At 39.5% G+C, this 17,279-nt stretch overlaps 1 protein-coding gene and 1 long non-coding RNA gene across 2 annotated transcripts in view; both read left to right on the top strand.

Annotated features, from left to right (window-relative positions):
• Positions 1-17,279, top strand: part of LOC140347244 (uncharacterized) — a 292,223-nt gene that overhangs the window by 42,217 nt on the left and 232,727 nt on the right. The window lies entirely within an intron of this gene.
• Positions 4,313-17,279, top strand: part of htr7c (5-hydroxytryptamine (serotonin) receptor 7c) — a 38,447-nt gene continuing 25,480 nt past the window's right edge. The window contains exon 1 of the mRNA XM_072433783.1: positions 4,313-4,906. Within this exon, the coding sequence (XP_072289884.1) occupies positions 4,443-4,906 (464 nt within the window). The 5' untranslated portion in view covers positions 4,313-4,442. The remainder of the gene's footprint in view (positions 4,907-17,279) is intronic.

Raw genomic sequence — 17,279 nt, 5'->3', positions numbered from 1 at the left:
AAATATTTTGGACAGATTGTCTCAATTGTAAAAGGGTGAATTTAGAAATGACAATCATTGGGACTTAAAAATCTGTATCCTGAATAATACAAACCTCTCTAAAATCAATAATGTCCAATGAACATTAATTGTGTCAAACATTTGTATCCAACAAACAAAATAAAACAAGACAAAACAGGACTGCACACTGACCAACTAATTAAATAAAAATATTTTTCTCTGGTGAATTGCCTGTTAAATAGTTTATAGTAAACTTCTTAATAAACCTTTAACATTCCAAGGACAATAGCGGTGTTGTTTGAGAAACATTATATTATGAAAGCTGCAGGCAGTGGAAATGCTGGGCCACTACAAATGTAAAAGCCCACTCTCTCAACAAGTAAACCTTGCTGATTGCTGATTGTGTATATAAAACATGCTTGGATTGAAATATATACCATATTGCTACATGTGAAGCATCCAATTAAAGAATACACAAGTTAAGAATAAGGTTTATTCCCCTATGTAATTTACCAAAATGTTTTCAGATGATTTCATGATGCAGTGCAAACAACATAAGGTTTAGACCAGATACAGGACTTTATCTGTAAAAGTGCTGAGGCAAAAAATGGAAATAAAGATAAAACATGTTTTACGATGAATTATTTCAGCAAGTGACTTTCCTTTACCCTTCTGCCGCTAAAACTATTCAGATATGTCATACCTTTCCATACTATTGAGACCTACAATGTCACAGGGCTAATCCACTTAAATGCAGTTCATTTGCCCTGAGCAGAAAGGTCCTGCCCAGATTATTTGCATAAATGTGATTCTTTTCTCGAATAGTAATTAATTGGAGCTGAAGCAAATGTGAGCTCCAAGTCTTTATCTGCTCCTCGGGGAAAACATCTGTGATTATTGCAAGTCTTTAAGTTTAATTGCCAATATGGCTGACTGGTGACCTAAAACAGCTTTGTCTTCACCTTCAGCATTGAGAACTGCACTCTTTCTCTGAAGCCTTTGCCATTATAAACATGTCATGTATCTATGAACATGCTTCAATGTGGAGAAGACATTCTCTCAAATGGACAAAAAGCACATAAAATAAAAACATATTATTAAGCTTGTTTTGTTTGTTCAAGCACACTGGACACAAATCAGGCAACAGAATCAGGCCAAAAAGAATGTACAACAGAAAGTCATTTCATCTCAACATTAAGAAGTCACTCAGGAGTGAATAGTGTTTGAATGGTAAAAGTTGGCTTTTGATGATCCTGGCACAATGCAAACGTTAAGATTGGTCCCAAATAAAGGTGTTTTAGATGGGGACATTGAACACTTATGCTGAAATAGCATGGTTTTCAGAGAAGGATAGGGTTGTCATTTCCTCTTGATACCCACTGGCTTGTGCACAAACATTGTCTGGACCATGTGGGAATTGTTTTTTGGATGTATACATAGTAACACGATATGCAAATATGCTACTTGAGGTTTTGGCAGAAAACAAAAGCAAAACAAGCTTTGCCTTTAGAGATCGCATGGTGTGTAGTTTAGATTATGCTTCCGTCAATGGCCAGCTGCACCACATATCTGTTTGGGAGATATAAAGCCTGCATTTATATGTTTCTCTTATTTGAGCCAAAAAACAATATCAATCTACCACCTGCTGCTGTGGTTATGTTATTGCAAGTTTAGTAGAAACACTGCTTTTATATCAATTATTGCAAGCTACTTCACAAAATCTCAGCACAGCATGCCACACTATGCCTCTCAGTTAACAACAACTAAAGGTCTACAACAAGGTCTCATTTCAATGATCGATAAAGACATGCATGTGTGAGGTAAAATTGGCAACTCTAAATTGGCCCTATGGACAGGTGTTGGAAATTCGCATATTCTGCTATAACACTTAAAACATTGCATCTGGTTCCTCCAATGTAAATGCTATGTCCATATTAAATAAATAAATTATAAAAAATAAAAAAATAAAAAGACAATAAGACGTTTTTCTTGTTTAAATACACTTAAATCACAAATTGGTATTACTCGACAAGAAGAACTTAACGCTCATAGTATATTTTTTGAATGACTGATGACACTTTCAACTTATGATTTAACTAATTCCAAATTGTAAAGACTGAAAGCCTTCTTTTACCATAGATACTTTTCTTTTCTCCGTCAGACCAATGTTTTTTTTGTTATCATTCTTCGAACACTGATCTGAACGAAAAAATATACTGCCCTCCTAACTGCCGCACACATTACAGCATTTTTGGACCTAATTTCCCTGAGCACTTTGTCCTAATCTCTTGTCATCGTTGCTCCTACAGCAGATCCATGGTGCTTTAACTCTTCTCATTAAGACCCTCAGAGGAGAGAAATGTTGACAGGTCCATTTGCATAAGCCACGAGAGCAGGCTATATGTTCTACCCAGTAAATCACATGTAAGTACTGGCTCCAACATGCTGTACATTTTTCCTGACAGAGGGAGGTCTGAGTGTTTAGTGGAAATGGTGTGACCAGTTTGACAGAAAAGGTAAATTGTCAAGTGGGGATGTGATTTTCTAAAGGCATGGAAATGTAATGTGAAGCTTGGACAATTTTGAGCTATAATATCTGCATTTACAGTCACTTGTAAGATCTCTAGGACTTAAAATAGACTTCCAGAACTACCATGACTAAAACAAGGTCCAAGATGTAGCCAGGCAGAAGAAAAAATGCTCTTTTAAAAATGTTTTCAATTTTACTTTAAGTGACTTAAACGAGAATAATGAACTTTAACATATTTCGAGCATAACTCACATTGCCATCACATGCACTTTCTGATTGTTGTAGTGAATGTGTATCTTTTTAAATCATTTTCTTAACAATGACTTCTTTTTAAAACATTTTTATTGTGGTTTGGTCAAAAACAAAAAGCGCTCAACATTCAAACACAAAACAAAATTAGAGATACATTTATCATCATACTGTATCTTTGCTGTTATTGAATGTTTGTTCTCAAGCAATAACGTTTATTCCATTATATCGACGTATGAAGATTAAACGTAAAACCATGGATCTTTTCGTTTGTCGTCGTAAAACAGAGGCAAAAGTGACTCTGGTTCAGTCTTTCCGCCAGAAGTTATGAGCCCCCACATCAGAGTTTTGATAGTCTTTGACCAAAAGGGATTGTGGGAACAGTAGAGCCCCCTCCTGAGCCTGCGGGGGACAAATACACAGATGTCCAGCCGCACTGCAATGAAGGAGCCAAAGTTCTTCCCTCGTGTGATTTGTCCTCAGTGCTTCAAAAAGGGAAGACAACAAGCATGTGGTCAGATCAGCCAGTCAAAATATTGAATAACAGTCGTCTGATTTGGTTTCTACTTTGAGATTGCAGTTATATATAAATAGTAGAGCTTAAATGAAAAGGCACTGGAAACTAGCCAAGAGGTTGATTTCCTGTATTATCTTAGCAATGCGTGTGGGAAAGATGATATTTTTGTGTGCTGATATGAATATTTTCCAAAACAATGTACCCTAAATGTCCGGAAACATGCTGTTCCACCAGAGGCACAAAGTAATTAAAGATAGAAGATAGTTTACATATTGACTCTAAAATGGGTGCGTTCATACTTGTTGTTATTTGGTCCTGAGTTGAGCCCATTTTAGCCTTGATGTGGACTTGGTTTAATCCTGTTCTAGTCCTTGTTTAGTCCTCAACGAGTCCAGGATTAATTTGGGGTTTAGTCCTGGGTTAGTCCCAGTTTTGTTGCAGTGAATGTGCAAGTGACAAGGCAAGGCAAGTTCATATAGGGCACTATTTGTACACAGAGTAAATAAATGCATTAAAATAACAACACAAACAGATAAAAAACATGAATAATCGTTACACAATTGAGAGATGAGTGCAAGTAAAATCCTTTTGGTCACATGCACAGCCTAACAGAAAAGCTTTTAGTCATTGTCAATATATAAGCCTGTCTCACATCTTTAGACTCTTCCACATTTGAGCTGCGTGAAACTGAAACGAACCCTGAGTGACGGGTGACGAAAATAAACCTGCAACAACTAGAATATTACTGTTTCATGCTGAATTTAAAGACCTGTATTAGTTTCTTGTAGGATCTGTGTGGTGGGCTGTCAGTGCGCGTTAAGTGATGCGTCACATGGAAAGGTGCGGTTTGGAGACCCCAGTAGACCGCCTCCTCCAGTTTGGTGCACATTTGTCCTGGAGGCGCACCAGAGACGCTCGCAACTTGCGCGCGAGCTCGAGACGCACGCACTTCTTTCCCCGCATCCTCCGCGGTCCCGCACTCTCCTCCGCACATGGGGCCGTGTTTAGTCGCTGTGCCGCGGCTCTGATGTGAACCCGACGCGGATCCGCCGGACTGCGCCTGACAGCGGAGTTGGACGAAACACCAAATATGCGCGCAACTGGAGCGCGCTGCTGGCGAGGCGTCCCGGGGATCGTGCCGCCGTAATGTTCAATACTTCGGGAATTGAGCTCACTTTTAACAGGAAAGAGGATATTTCCGAAGTTCTCAATGGCTCTTTGCAGCTTTTGTACAACGTCCTGGTCACCATTAGTCCCACCGCCATGTGGAACGAGTCTTGCGGGGAGTTGCAGGATTTCGGGCGCCCGGAGAAGATCGTTATCGGGGTGTTGCTGGCGATGATCACGGCCATCACGGTGATGGGGAACACGCTGGTGGTGATTGCCGTGTGCGTGGTGAAGAAGCTGAGGCAGCCCTCCAACTATCTGCTGGTGTCCTTGGCGGTGGCGGACTTGTCGGTGGCGATTGTGGTGATGCCGTTTGTCATCGTCACGGACCTGACCGGGGGAAAGTGGCTCTTTGGAGAGGTCTTCTGCAACATCTTCATAGGCATGGATGTAATGTGCTGCACTGCCTCCATCATGACCCTGTGTGTCATCAGTGTTGACAGGTGAGTTAGTCACTGTGTGTCACTCCACGTCGTGGAAGACATAATTATGCTTGCATTGCACTATTTTATAATACACTGTAACATTCGTTGTTAATTATTCTACATTTTGTTCATTGTAAACAGAAGAATTCACCTAAAACGGGTTAGTAAAGGAAATGGAACCACTGACCTCCTGTAAAAAAAGAAAAAAGTACTAATAAGCCGCCTTTTCACATTCATGATTTCAACTTCCTGTTATGTGCAATATTTTGAGGACTTTTTCCATTCAAAATATAATATTTTGTTTTAAATGCTTAGGCAACAGTCCCAATTTCTCATTATTCTAAGACGTTTAACTTACAGTTGCATTTCATTCTAGCAAGCAGTGCATTTTCCTTTACTTGTTTTTCATTGTTGAAAAATGGATAACTGGAGTCTAAGTTGGCAGTGGGAGGAGACAGGGTGTGTGTGAAAAACTGACATTTTCTGAGCATTCAAGCTCTAGACACAGGACGATACTCAAACATGCATGAATCAATCAATCTAAATACAACTCTTTTGAATAAAAGAACAATGCCATTTGGCTAAAAGGTTCATCTGGCATAATACATTAAGATGAGTGAAGTTTATGCACACTTTTGACTAGATGACTTGCCAACTAATAGTGCTAAAAGAGCACAAACTGCAAAAGCCACTCAATCATAAAATAACCATGCAGACTGTAATGGATTTATCATCTTGAATTCATTTGCTTGACCGGTGCACTTTGTCTTCTTGTAATTGGCTCTTTATCAACGCCCATCGACCTTGTAGAACCACTTTGAGCATCCCAAGTGATTCCTACTGTATTCAGCTCAATTAGAGGGGCGATCAAGAGTATGGGGTGCAATGTGCCCATAGAGCTGGCTGGTAATATTATGGGTGTGTCTACAGACCTTTGACCAGTCAGCAGTGAGACTCATCAGAGACCCCACAGATGTGATTGACCAGTGTGAGCTCACAGGAGATATATGATTATCTTATGTAAAAACAACAGGTATTAAAGTGCAGTGTGTCCAGTACAACAAGAGTGACTTGTTCATTGTCTAAAAAAACCCTGAACCTTGAGATTAAACTGCGCTTGAGGGAATTACTAAAACTAGGCCAATCTGTGGGCTACATGCTTTTTGTGCAATTGGCCATGTTCGGGGCAAATATTCATTTTGATTCCTCCTGATTTCAGCTTTGGTTGACTGAATTGATTTAACGTTGGGCTTTTTGAGTTCAAATTTAAATGTTATTCATTCATTCATTCCGTTTTGGCTGTGAATGCCTGTCACAGTAAAACCACATGGCTCCCTCTAGTGGCTGTGAAACAAATATTTTTTTCTCATCTAACGCTTTAAATCTTGTATTTTCATTATAAGAGTTTGGTGTAAATAACCTGTAATCAAAGCTATGCCACAAGCACTATGGAAAACATGGGAAATGGTTATATAAATTATAAAGCTTATGACTTTCATCTAAGGAACTACTCTGAAATTAGTTTTTTCTACAATATTCTCAATTAAAACTCAGTAAAATGAACTCAGATATATCATATTTCCCATTGCCTTTTGACACCAAACTAGTCTAATCTTTTTTGAGCCTCTTTTGAGCCAACACAGACCAATGACCTACAACTGTCAGTTTATCAGGTAACAGAAAATGATCCTTATACCCTGAAGTCACGGATGGATTTAGAAATAAAACTCCTCCACTCGAGAGAAGAAGATTGAATCATCATATTGATTGGATTATTATCTACCTCTTTGCTTCAGCTTCTCTCCTTCACGTTTCATTACACAAGATTTATGCATGTCCCCTGGTGTGAAGACCTGCAGCGTACTTAGGAGCGTCTTATGTGCTAATGACATTATGGGAGTGACTGGAGCATAGACTGTGATCATGTGCCGGAAAAAAGCAAAACACACAATACTTGCTCAAGACATCTGCTGAGGTGATATGGAAAAGACCAGTGTTTCCTCATGAATAACCAAACTTTTGACATATATTAGCCACATCTCCAATTAATCTTAATTTTGGTTTAAGCAATGACATGTGAATTAGGAGCAGATGCGTTTCACACCTGGCCATAACATGACTCATTTGACTGGAGCCCAATAAATTAGTTTAAATTAGGCATTAGACAAGGCATGAGACATGGGCCAGTTAGTGGGCAGAGCTATGTAGATTCATAATTCATCTTGTCTTCTTTAATAGAAAGGTTTGATTTTTTCTTCTATCAGACAATAAGTACAAACACAAAGATACACAGGGTTTATACGGTCAAATGCTCAATTGAGACTCATGACTTCCCCAAACGCATTTGCTTTTCATGGTGGGAGTTTGGAGTGACATATATACAGTGGCTTACAAATTTATTCGTGCCCCTAGAACATTTTGTCACATCACGGCCGCAGCATTTTTTGTGAAAGAGCGGCACACAATTGTGAAGGGGAAGGAAAATTATACATAATTTCAACATAAAAAATTAAATAAAATACTAAAAAGTGCAGTATATAAAAGCATTCAAAGTATTCAATTCACTTTATTTAACCGCTTTTCTCTGCAATTACAGCTGGAAGTCTTTTGGGTGTGTGTCTACCATCTTAGCTCACCTACAGGCTGACATTTTAGCCCATTCTTCTTTGAAAAACAGCTCAAGCTCAATTAGATTTAATGGAGAGCGTTTGTGAACAGCAGTTTTCAGATCTTGCCACAGATTCAAAAATGGATTTAGGTCTGGACCTTGACTGGCCCATTCTAACACATGAATATATTTAGTTCTAAACCATTCCATTATAGTTTTGGCTTTATGTTTAGGGGCGCTGTCCTGCTGAAGGTGAATCTCCGCCCCAGTCTCTGTATTTGGCTCCATCCATCTTCCATTAACTCTGAGCAGCTTCCTTGTCCCTGCTGAAGAAAAGCAGCTCCACAGCATGATGCTGCACCACCATGTGTGACAGTGGGGATGATATGTTGTGCCCTGTTAGTTTTCAATCGCGCATAGAGTTTTACATTTAGGTCAAAACAAGTTGGTGTAATCCCTTATTTGTCCAGAAATGATCCACTTTGGACTTTGTCATTTGGACACAGCGCGGTCAAATGGCCCAGCAGTTTCAGGAACCGCGGCACTGCCATATAGCCTCATGGCTAACCTTAACCCCAACCCTAACCTTAACCTTAACCCCAACCCTAACCTTAACCTTAACCTTAACCTTAACCTTAACCCTAACCCTAACCCTGACCCTGAACCTGAACCTGAACCTTAACCTTAACCTTAACCCAACCTTAAAACCTCTAAAACGGCGCGGTGAAATAGCGCAGCAGTTTCAGGAGCTGCGGCACAAAATAACATGCTAGTTTTGGCCGCGGCTCTGTAGACACTGTTGTTTTTTAAACAAGACGGATTTCATCCATCTTGGACTCTCCAAGAGTCATTCGGATCGGATCTAGTTTGAGAACTCAGATATTTATCCTACTCTCTCTGAGTACATGAGGTTAGGTGTCTTTATTCGTACCCTTGGGTTAATTGGTTTGCAATGATTACGAGAAATCATACATACATGCACACAGTATAAAAAAGACAGACTTAATAGATTAATAGATTTAAAAATTGCGCCGAGTGAGCTTGTTTGAGGACAATAGCTGCCCTACCTGGTGGAACCTCCTTATAAAGGCTGTTTACAGTTTCACTTGAAACTCCTCCTCTGTGTATCCTATCCTATCCCATCAAAATCCTATTGTAAATTGAATTTCGCTCCCTCATCACCGAGTACCTGATTAGAATCAGAATGTCCAGGGCGTCTCCTGACCCATGGCTTCAACACATTATTATACACGACTGGTAATTTGAACCTTAAACCTCCATTTCTGTTTAAAGAGGGATTCTCTTTTTAAAAAAATGTTTCTGATCAGAGCGCTCCGTGTTCAAATGTAACTTTTGGTGGACGGCCATGTCTTGGTAGGTTTGTAGTTGTGCCATATTCTTTCCATTTCTGGATGATGGATTTAAACTTTTGAAGTATTCCAACAATTCCGCAATTACAATACAGAATAACCACTATTCATAGTAGTTGTAAGCACTGAAAGAAACAGTCAACACCCGGTATAAATATTTAGATGACTGAAAAAGACTTTCCAAGAATTTCCAACAAACAAGAATCTACAAACAGCTCATGTGTTGTTACGTAGCTCACTGTGCAGGACACATTGATCCAATTTACCATCCCGCTCTGGTGCTTTCTCCTACACATCTGTTATAATAAGTGCTAAAGACCCCCTCCGGTCCATGTAGCCTCCTGCTGGACTGGTCAGTGCTGCGTGTGTTGATGACCAGCGTTTGACTCACCCACCCAGGATTATTTATAGGAATAACAAGAACTTCCAATATTCAAGCAAATATTGTATTAATAATCGTCAGCACTACTGGCTATAAGTCGTTTTTGCTCTGGTTTGTTGCTCACTTGTCTGTGGCATCAGTGTTGAGGTAGTTGATACCATACTTCCTTGTTCCTTACGCTACACAAATAAGCAAACTAATGAGTTCCGTAATAATGTTTACCTTTGAGGGTGGAATGTCTCATTGAGGAGCTCAGAAAGGACATACCGGTACCCATTGCCTGGCGGCCTGTCATTATAATGAGATTGTTCATGAATATTGGACTGAGATTAACAAAGTAGAGCAGATTGTTTTCAGTATTGGTATTTCAAAACTCCTGCCCTGGGCACAATAAATTGATACCTTTGGAGTGCGTTTGTTTATTAGCGCGGCGGATCGCATCGCATCTCTCGTCTCTGTAGATTTCTGTCTCTTCTGAGCCAGCTCGAACTGTCTTTCTCCGTCTTAATTTTGTCCCGTACACTGAGGGAACTATATTATGATAGATCCATGCGCTCAGCCACTGGGAAATGTGCTGCCCTCCTGGGGACGAGCCAGAACGAGGCTGCAGGTGAGAGGTAGGTGAGTTCTATGATTGAGACGTGGCAGGACTAATCGGCTGTCCACGCCACAAGGAAATGAAGCCTTTCAGTGTGTTAGCAGCAGTGTCAACATAAATATGCCAGAGATTTCATACATTGTCCTAAGGCAGGTAGAAAAAAAACACTGAACATTCACACAACAGACTATTTAACATTCAACTACATTAAACATTAATCCTAAAAGACATCAGACTCATATAATAGTATGTCCACAAATCTGAGGCATTACAGAGAAAACAGAGGATTTTTAGAGTAAAAGTAGCAGTCCGAAGTTGAAAGAGCCCAGAAAAAAGCACAAGATCATCTGTGAGTGCAGGGCTGGCTTGTTTTCAACCAATTTTTCAACAGTTTTGAAGATTGGGTAGTTGTTACAGTTTCTGAGTGTGTTCCATCATTTTGTGCCTCTGATAGACAACACCAATCAAAGACTGGATCGAAATTCTGACTGACATTTGACAAATGGAAAAAATTGCAGTAGGATTAAGTTTGAAAATGGACGTTTTTGAGTGACTTTGGTCTAAGTGGGACTTGTAAACTGGGCAGGATGTACTGTAAGGGTCTTTTAGTTTGTTTTTTTGTATTGCTTGTGTTTTGTTTTTTGTCTTTTGCTCTTTCTGTGTTCCATGTTGTCTGATTGTACATTTTAAAAACTGAAAATAAAAAAATATTTTAAAGTTGCGCATACTAACAGTCTTTTGGGCTGCCGTCTCCCCAAAAAACATGCTGTTAAATGAAGCAGGAAATCTTTAGAGAGGAGTAAATCCGGGTTAGTGGATTTGTACAGTCCCTAAAGATCTGGTGCTGGAGCAAAGTGATACTGATTACTGTTCCGAGAGTCTTTTGGGCTCACAGTGGAGACACATGTTTTATTACAGCGATAGCCCTCTTGAGTATTGTAAGGGAAAGTGAATGTCATAGTTTCTGATAGAGGGCGAGGGCCTATATAACTCTAATTTCACTGTTTTTTATTATGTAAAAGGGGATCAAAAAACATTTAACATTAGAAAACATACATTATATTTTTATTTTATTTCTTTAAGGCATTGGTTTCTCAAGTGTTTTATTGTGGCTTTAAAGGTCCCATAACATGCAAAATCGACTTTTCAGAGCTTTTAACCTTCTTACATTGCTATTTGTGCTTCATATATGTACACAGAGTGTTTTTTTGATTGATTCCCGCAGTGTTTAGCTATATTACAGACTATCTCCTTTCCTCGAATCTCCAAACTGACGGGCGGTGGATGCAAGACCGCGTCATAACCACAGGTACTTTTCTAGTGTTGATGCACTTTTTATGATTAAACTCACGTATTTTCCATAACCGACTTGTTTCTGTGCATAGCCTGAGCTCCTTATCGTATTATTAATGAATGAATTAACTCAAATAGCCCAGCAGTTTCGGCCGCGCGCCGCGGCTCTGTAGACACTCCCGTCTTGGCCAGCTGAATTTCCTTTTTGACTACCAATCCTACGGTGATAGGATCACGCGTTTCTATATATACATATGTCATTTCTATACTTTGATCAAATGAAGGCATGGAGTGGAGGATTCAGATCACGCATATTTCTTATGATAAATGAAAGCATAGAACGGAGGATTCTGTTCGCGCATTTTTCTTATGATCAAATGAAGGCATAAAGCGGAGGATTCGAGATGTTCCCTTGTTATTTTCACATACACAGTACAACTTGTGGTGCCTCCTGTGAGCAGCTGGTGTTAAACGTGACGAGCCCCAGTGCGTGTCTTCGTGCTTCGTGCGCATTTTACAGACTGACTACATCCCGATGCCGTCTCTGCACCTTCACTTTAGCCTATGAGGAACTTTCGGACTAGCGAACTTTCGGACCAGTGAACCTTCGGACCAGTGAAACTAAGGACTAGCGAAATTTCGGACCAGTGAACCTTCGGACTAGCGAACCTTCGGACTAGTGAACCCTTAAAACCTTCGGACTAGCGAACCTTCGGTCTCGTGGGGGGTAACCGTTCAAAGAGGCCCAAAACGTCATTAATGATATCGCACTCTTTACTATTATCACAATGGTGAAGGTTTATGTGGCAGTTGATGCAGCAACCGGGAAAATAAACGGAGAGAAGTTCTATCCGATACCAAAAAAACAGGAAATAAGAGCGCGATGGACATACGACTTTTTTTTATATATATGTATAGATATAGATCTCTCTCTATATATATAGATCTATAGATATATCTGTTCTGCGCACGCTGTAGAATAAACACCAGATTTATTTAGTCTCAAAGTAGTGTTGATCTGAAGTTCTATCGTTTCTCACTCACTCGCGCGGAGCGGCGCATCGCGGAGCTAACAGCTGTGGGGCACACACTACGTCACGGGTGGGCGGGGCACACACGCGCTCTGAGACTACGTCACGGGTTGGGCGGGGGAGCCAGATCGCTCTTCGCAAGGGTGGGGGCGAATATCAAACCAAGCCATTTGCATTTCCGGGTTGGTGAGGGGGTCCAAGCTCTGGGTGATATTTCTTAACTATTATGTTAAGGGTGTTGCACAACCCTTATTATTATCAATTACACACTTAGGATAGACTATGAAACGTGAAAAAAAGCATGTTATGGCACCTTTAAGTCCTTATAACTGAAAACAATTGTGTGTTTAATACCATACTACAAGTGGGCAATACGTCGAAATTTAAATAACATCGTGAATATTGTTTTGAAAATTTGAATCATGTACATCGTTTAGAGTTAAAAATGCATCAAAAAGAGCTGACTAAAAGTAAAAATGAAAACAAAAAAATAATAATTATACTGTACTTTCAAATAAGGGTATGAGGATAAATTCCTGCACTTTTGACATTCATTTGACAGACATTGCAGTTACTGAGAAGAAACTTTTAACAACTAGCCAGATATGAAAGCTTTTCTTTGTATTGACTGAACTGAAATAACTTATTTTTGCTTCTAAAAATGTTCCCGGTTATTACTTTTTAGTTTGTAGGATTATATTGTGAACTAAATAATCACGATGATCAATTTACTGAATAATCTGGACATTCCTATTCTAAAACTAAAAGTAGAAGTGCTGTTTATGTTTGATGATAAAAGTGCAAATGCAGAATTTAAAGAGATGCAGTTATCTTTAAATGTTGTTGATGAACAAAAAATTGGGCAACAATGTTAACAGGAAAAAGAGTACAAAAAGGAAAGGTTTACAGAAATATGACATATAAAATACAAATTCACCACATTTACATGCACTACAGGAAAGTGGAAAGGAGTCCAATAAATAAAAAAATTCAACATTCATGTAAATTTGGGAAATACAATTGAGGTGTCTCTATTCGAATCGCAGACATCCCAATAACACACGTGGAGAAGTCAAATGTTTAGTATTGATGGTCTATGTAACAGTGCAGGCCGAGATAAAGACCGTCCCCAACATTAAAGTGAAAGTAAAAACTGTCAAAGATAAGATAAGATAAGATAAGATAAGATAAGATATTCCTTTATTGTCCCACATGGGGAAATTTCATTGGTGCAACGCAGGTAGATACAGAGGTAGATACAGAAGAACAGATCACTTATAGGAAGTCTGAAAAACACTTTCCGTAGAAGATCTCCTATAAATAAATAAAAACTCCCATAGACAAATAAATAAATAAATACCATTGCATGTGATCCCGACAGTAATTGCACATGAATATGTGTCACGACAGCACATAGATTGCACATGAATTTCACAGTAATTGCACAGTAATTGCACATGAATTCCAACAGCAATTCCACATACGACAGAATTGCACATTAGTATTAGGTTAGGTCAGTATTGCGACGGGATAACGTGACGATCTCCGGGTAAGACGACTGTTCTCCGCAGTTTCATGAGTTCCTCCTTTGTGTAAACGTACGGCGCCGGCCGGGGGGCGGGGCCGGAGCCGGGGGGCGGGGCCGGAGCCGGGGGACTCAGAGCCAAGACACATCGCCACGACACGACGAAAACACTCAATCCAGCCGAATAAAGTCAAAACAAGTTAATTTAAAGCGATTCCAGTGCGTGTCCCGATCGTTCGTGAAGTTCCTCTTTCATATAAACGTGTATATAAACGTGTACCGACGACACGCCGTACTTTAGCGCGGCCGGAGGGCGCGGGGGGGGGGCTGGTGGGCTCGCTCGGAGCTAGCTCACGTCACAACAACACAACGAACGCAACGAAAAACGCTCAAATCCAGCCGAAAAAAGTCAAAAACAGTTGAATTAAAAAACTATTCCAGCGCGTGTCCCTATCGTACAGTAAAATAGAAAAAATATACTAACTATATTTACAAAATATAGGAGATAAAGCACAATAAGTGTGAGAAAGAAGAGAGAGCGTTTACACCGGGCTGCCAGCTGTACCAGCGCCTTATGACGTAGGTCAAAGCGTCAGTATGATTATTTGCACTGCAGAGAACACATTTTTTCATGTCTAAAAACTAAATTCCCAACGTAAATGAGATGTGTCTAATCTATGTCAAAAGTTTGGCTATTCATGATGATTTTTTAGCAATTATAGCTGCAAAGTTCTGATGCTAATGCTAAATTAGTGGACGTCCCTAAACGTCCCTCAGTCGATTTGAGTTTGGTTGTATTGCGCACTCGGAGTTCTCTGTGCATGTAAACGTAGTGACCACTCTATCGTCTCAGGAAAGAGGAAAAATCTCATCATGTGGCTGCTCCCACACTTGAGAAAATATAGATTTTCACACTGCGCGCTGCATGTGTTTATGGTTGAGTGGATATTTATCACCTTGAGTTTCCTTAAATAAAGATGAAAATTGAACTACACCAGAGCAGTCATCCAGAAGCGAGTGCTCTATTAGATGCTTTAGTGAGTTGTGAAGACAGCAGTGCGTGCTTGACTAAATTTATATTTTACAACTGTTTTCTCAAGGTAAAAATCAACTTGTGTAAGGCAAAAGAAAAACAAATAAACCCTGACATTGAATTTTTCCATATCTTGCGTTGGTGCTTTGTTTGAACATATTTCTTTTTCATCATTTTGAGACACTTGTTCGCTCCTTTAGTCTTATATTTGCTCTAGCTCCTTAGGGTGAAGTGACCATTTATGTGCTAAAGTAAGTACCTCCGCCGGCGACAGAAGGATCAACCTTGACTGAGAGTAATGTGCTGTTTCCTCAATATTTCATCAAACCAAACATAAATGATGAATGCCGCAGAGTGGAAGCAGGGGGTAGTCCTCACCAGACTGTGAGAAGAGAAAAGAATAGAATAAAGCCCGCAGTTAAACTTGTGCGCCAAAAAGTCACAGATTTAGGTCAGAGACATACCAGAGATGTATTACAGAGAGACTATTGCTCCAGAGTAAAAATAAATCACACTATCAGCAGCCAGCAATCTTTACTTTTGACTTTTCCATTTTGAACTACCAGTAAATAATCTGCCTCCTATAGCTGCACATGTTTTATTATACCACATTCTGCCAAAACCAGTTCACTATGGTTGGTGGAGCCACATTAAAAGACAATTAAGAATCATGTATATATTAATCCAAATTAGTGGAGACATATGACATGTTTTTTCAAGAACTTATATTGAACTATAAAATAAGTAGATCACCATTTTACATTTTGCTCATCTCAATCATCTCAAAGCAACATTAAATTGATCTAAAACAGCTAAAATAAAAATGTGTCCACTGACTTCAAAACGGTTTCAATTGATTTTTTTTTTGGTCTTAACTTTGTTGTCATTATAATGTCTTTTTATGTACTTCCAAGGGCGCTGTTGTAAAAGAGGGACTCTCAACTGGCTTTCCTGGTTAAAGGCGCAATGGACGATTTTTCGGCGATTTGAGAACGCCGGCGGAAGTGCGCATGCGCACTCCCCCGTGCGGACTGATACAACACACACGTGCGTTTGTTTATTAGCGCAACGGGGCGCATCACATCTCTCGTCTCCCGTAGATTTCTGTCCACTTCTGCGTCAGCTCGAACTGTTTTTCTCCGTCTTCATTTTGCCCCGTAAACTGAGGGAACTATATTATGATAGATCCATGCGCTTAGGCACGTGGAAACGTGGGGACGAGCCACACGCGGCTGCAGGTGAGCGGTAGGTGCGTTTTATGATTGATACGTGGCAGGACAAATGATTTATCCACGCCACGAGGAAATATGATAAAAAATGTGCTGAAAAAAATCCATTCCACCTTTAAATAAAGCTTTATAAAAACTAAAAACTGCAGAAGTGTAATTAGTGACATTTGACCACAGCAAGCAGCAGATTGTCTGGTAACGCTTTAGATTAAGATTCCTTGGTAAACTATTTATAATCCATTAAGAAGCACTAATGAGGAATATATATTTATCATTTGGTTACTGAAGAAAGTTGAATGCTCTTACAAACCTTTTGTAAATGGTTTATTAACACACACATGTTTTCGGTCAATGGCTTATTAAACTTTAAATGGTATTCTAAGCATCCACAAATGTTAGTAATTAGCTTGGAATCTCATTTTTTCCAATAATCACAATTTAGTACAGGGATGTGGGCAGCGATAGGGGGAAGGTGAAAATAGTTTTTTTATGAGCACTCAGGACAAAACAGGATTATGCAAACATGCAGGAATCAATCAAAATACAGCTTTATAAATACTTACAAAGTGGGTGTTTCAAAATGTTTCTCTAAGACTGTAATAAATTATCAGGCACGTTCTGTTTTTTTTTTTAAAACAAACCATCAGATGTTTACGTACTTGTTTTTTTCGGTCTGCAGCCTCCAAGATTAGCCACATAATTTGTTTCAACTGAAGCAATTACTCTGAACTCAAGTCTTTGAAATGGGTCACGTCTGTGTTTTTCCTTATTATGATTCGACATATGGATGAGGGCTTGAATAAAACTGCCTTTGATCATGTGTATGTGGTGTGGGATGCCTTTGTAGGCGGGGCCATCTGTATTAGTTTATATCAAGTTAATGAAGTCTTAACAAACCTAACTCTGCTTTAATCAGATTTCTGCACTGATGGCACAATAAGACAGAGAGATGCAATTAGAAAAGCAAACTAATCACATTAGTTAAGGTTTAGATAAGGTTTTATGTTGCTTATTGTGCTTAAACATATGCTTTAGGTATTTGTTCATACATTTCAGTTTGACTTTTAACTCGAACAGGCAACACAAACTCCTCAAGAGACTAGTATGGCTAAATGTCAACCCTTTCATTGTTTCTCACTCTTATTCTAAGGTGAAGCTCAGCTCATTCTGACACATTTCTGAGTATCCACAGTTCCTCAGGGCTGTGTGAGTTCACCCTTTTGGTTCACGCTGTTTCCAAATGATTGTGTGAGCATTGTGCGGGCATTGAGAAACTGTGAGGTTGATTATAGACAATAACAACTGCAGTAGCCAACATAACT

The sequence above is a fragment of the Eucyclogobius newberryi genome, unplaced genomic scaffold (genome assembly GCF_026437365.1).
Source record: "Eucyclogobius newberryi isolate DKJ021-1_F unplaced genomic scaffold, fEucNew1.0.hap1 SCAF_6, whole genome shotgun sequence".
Taxonomy (NCBI): domain Eukaryota; kingdom Metazoa; phylum Chordata; class Actinopteri; order Gobiiformes; family Gobiidae; genus Eucyclogobius; species Eucyclogobius newberryi.
Note: the sequence above shows the minus strand (reverse complement) of the source record. Positions and strands in the feature narration are given on the sequence as shown.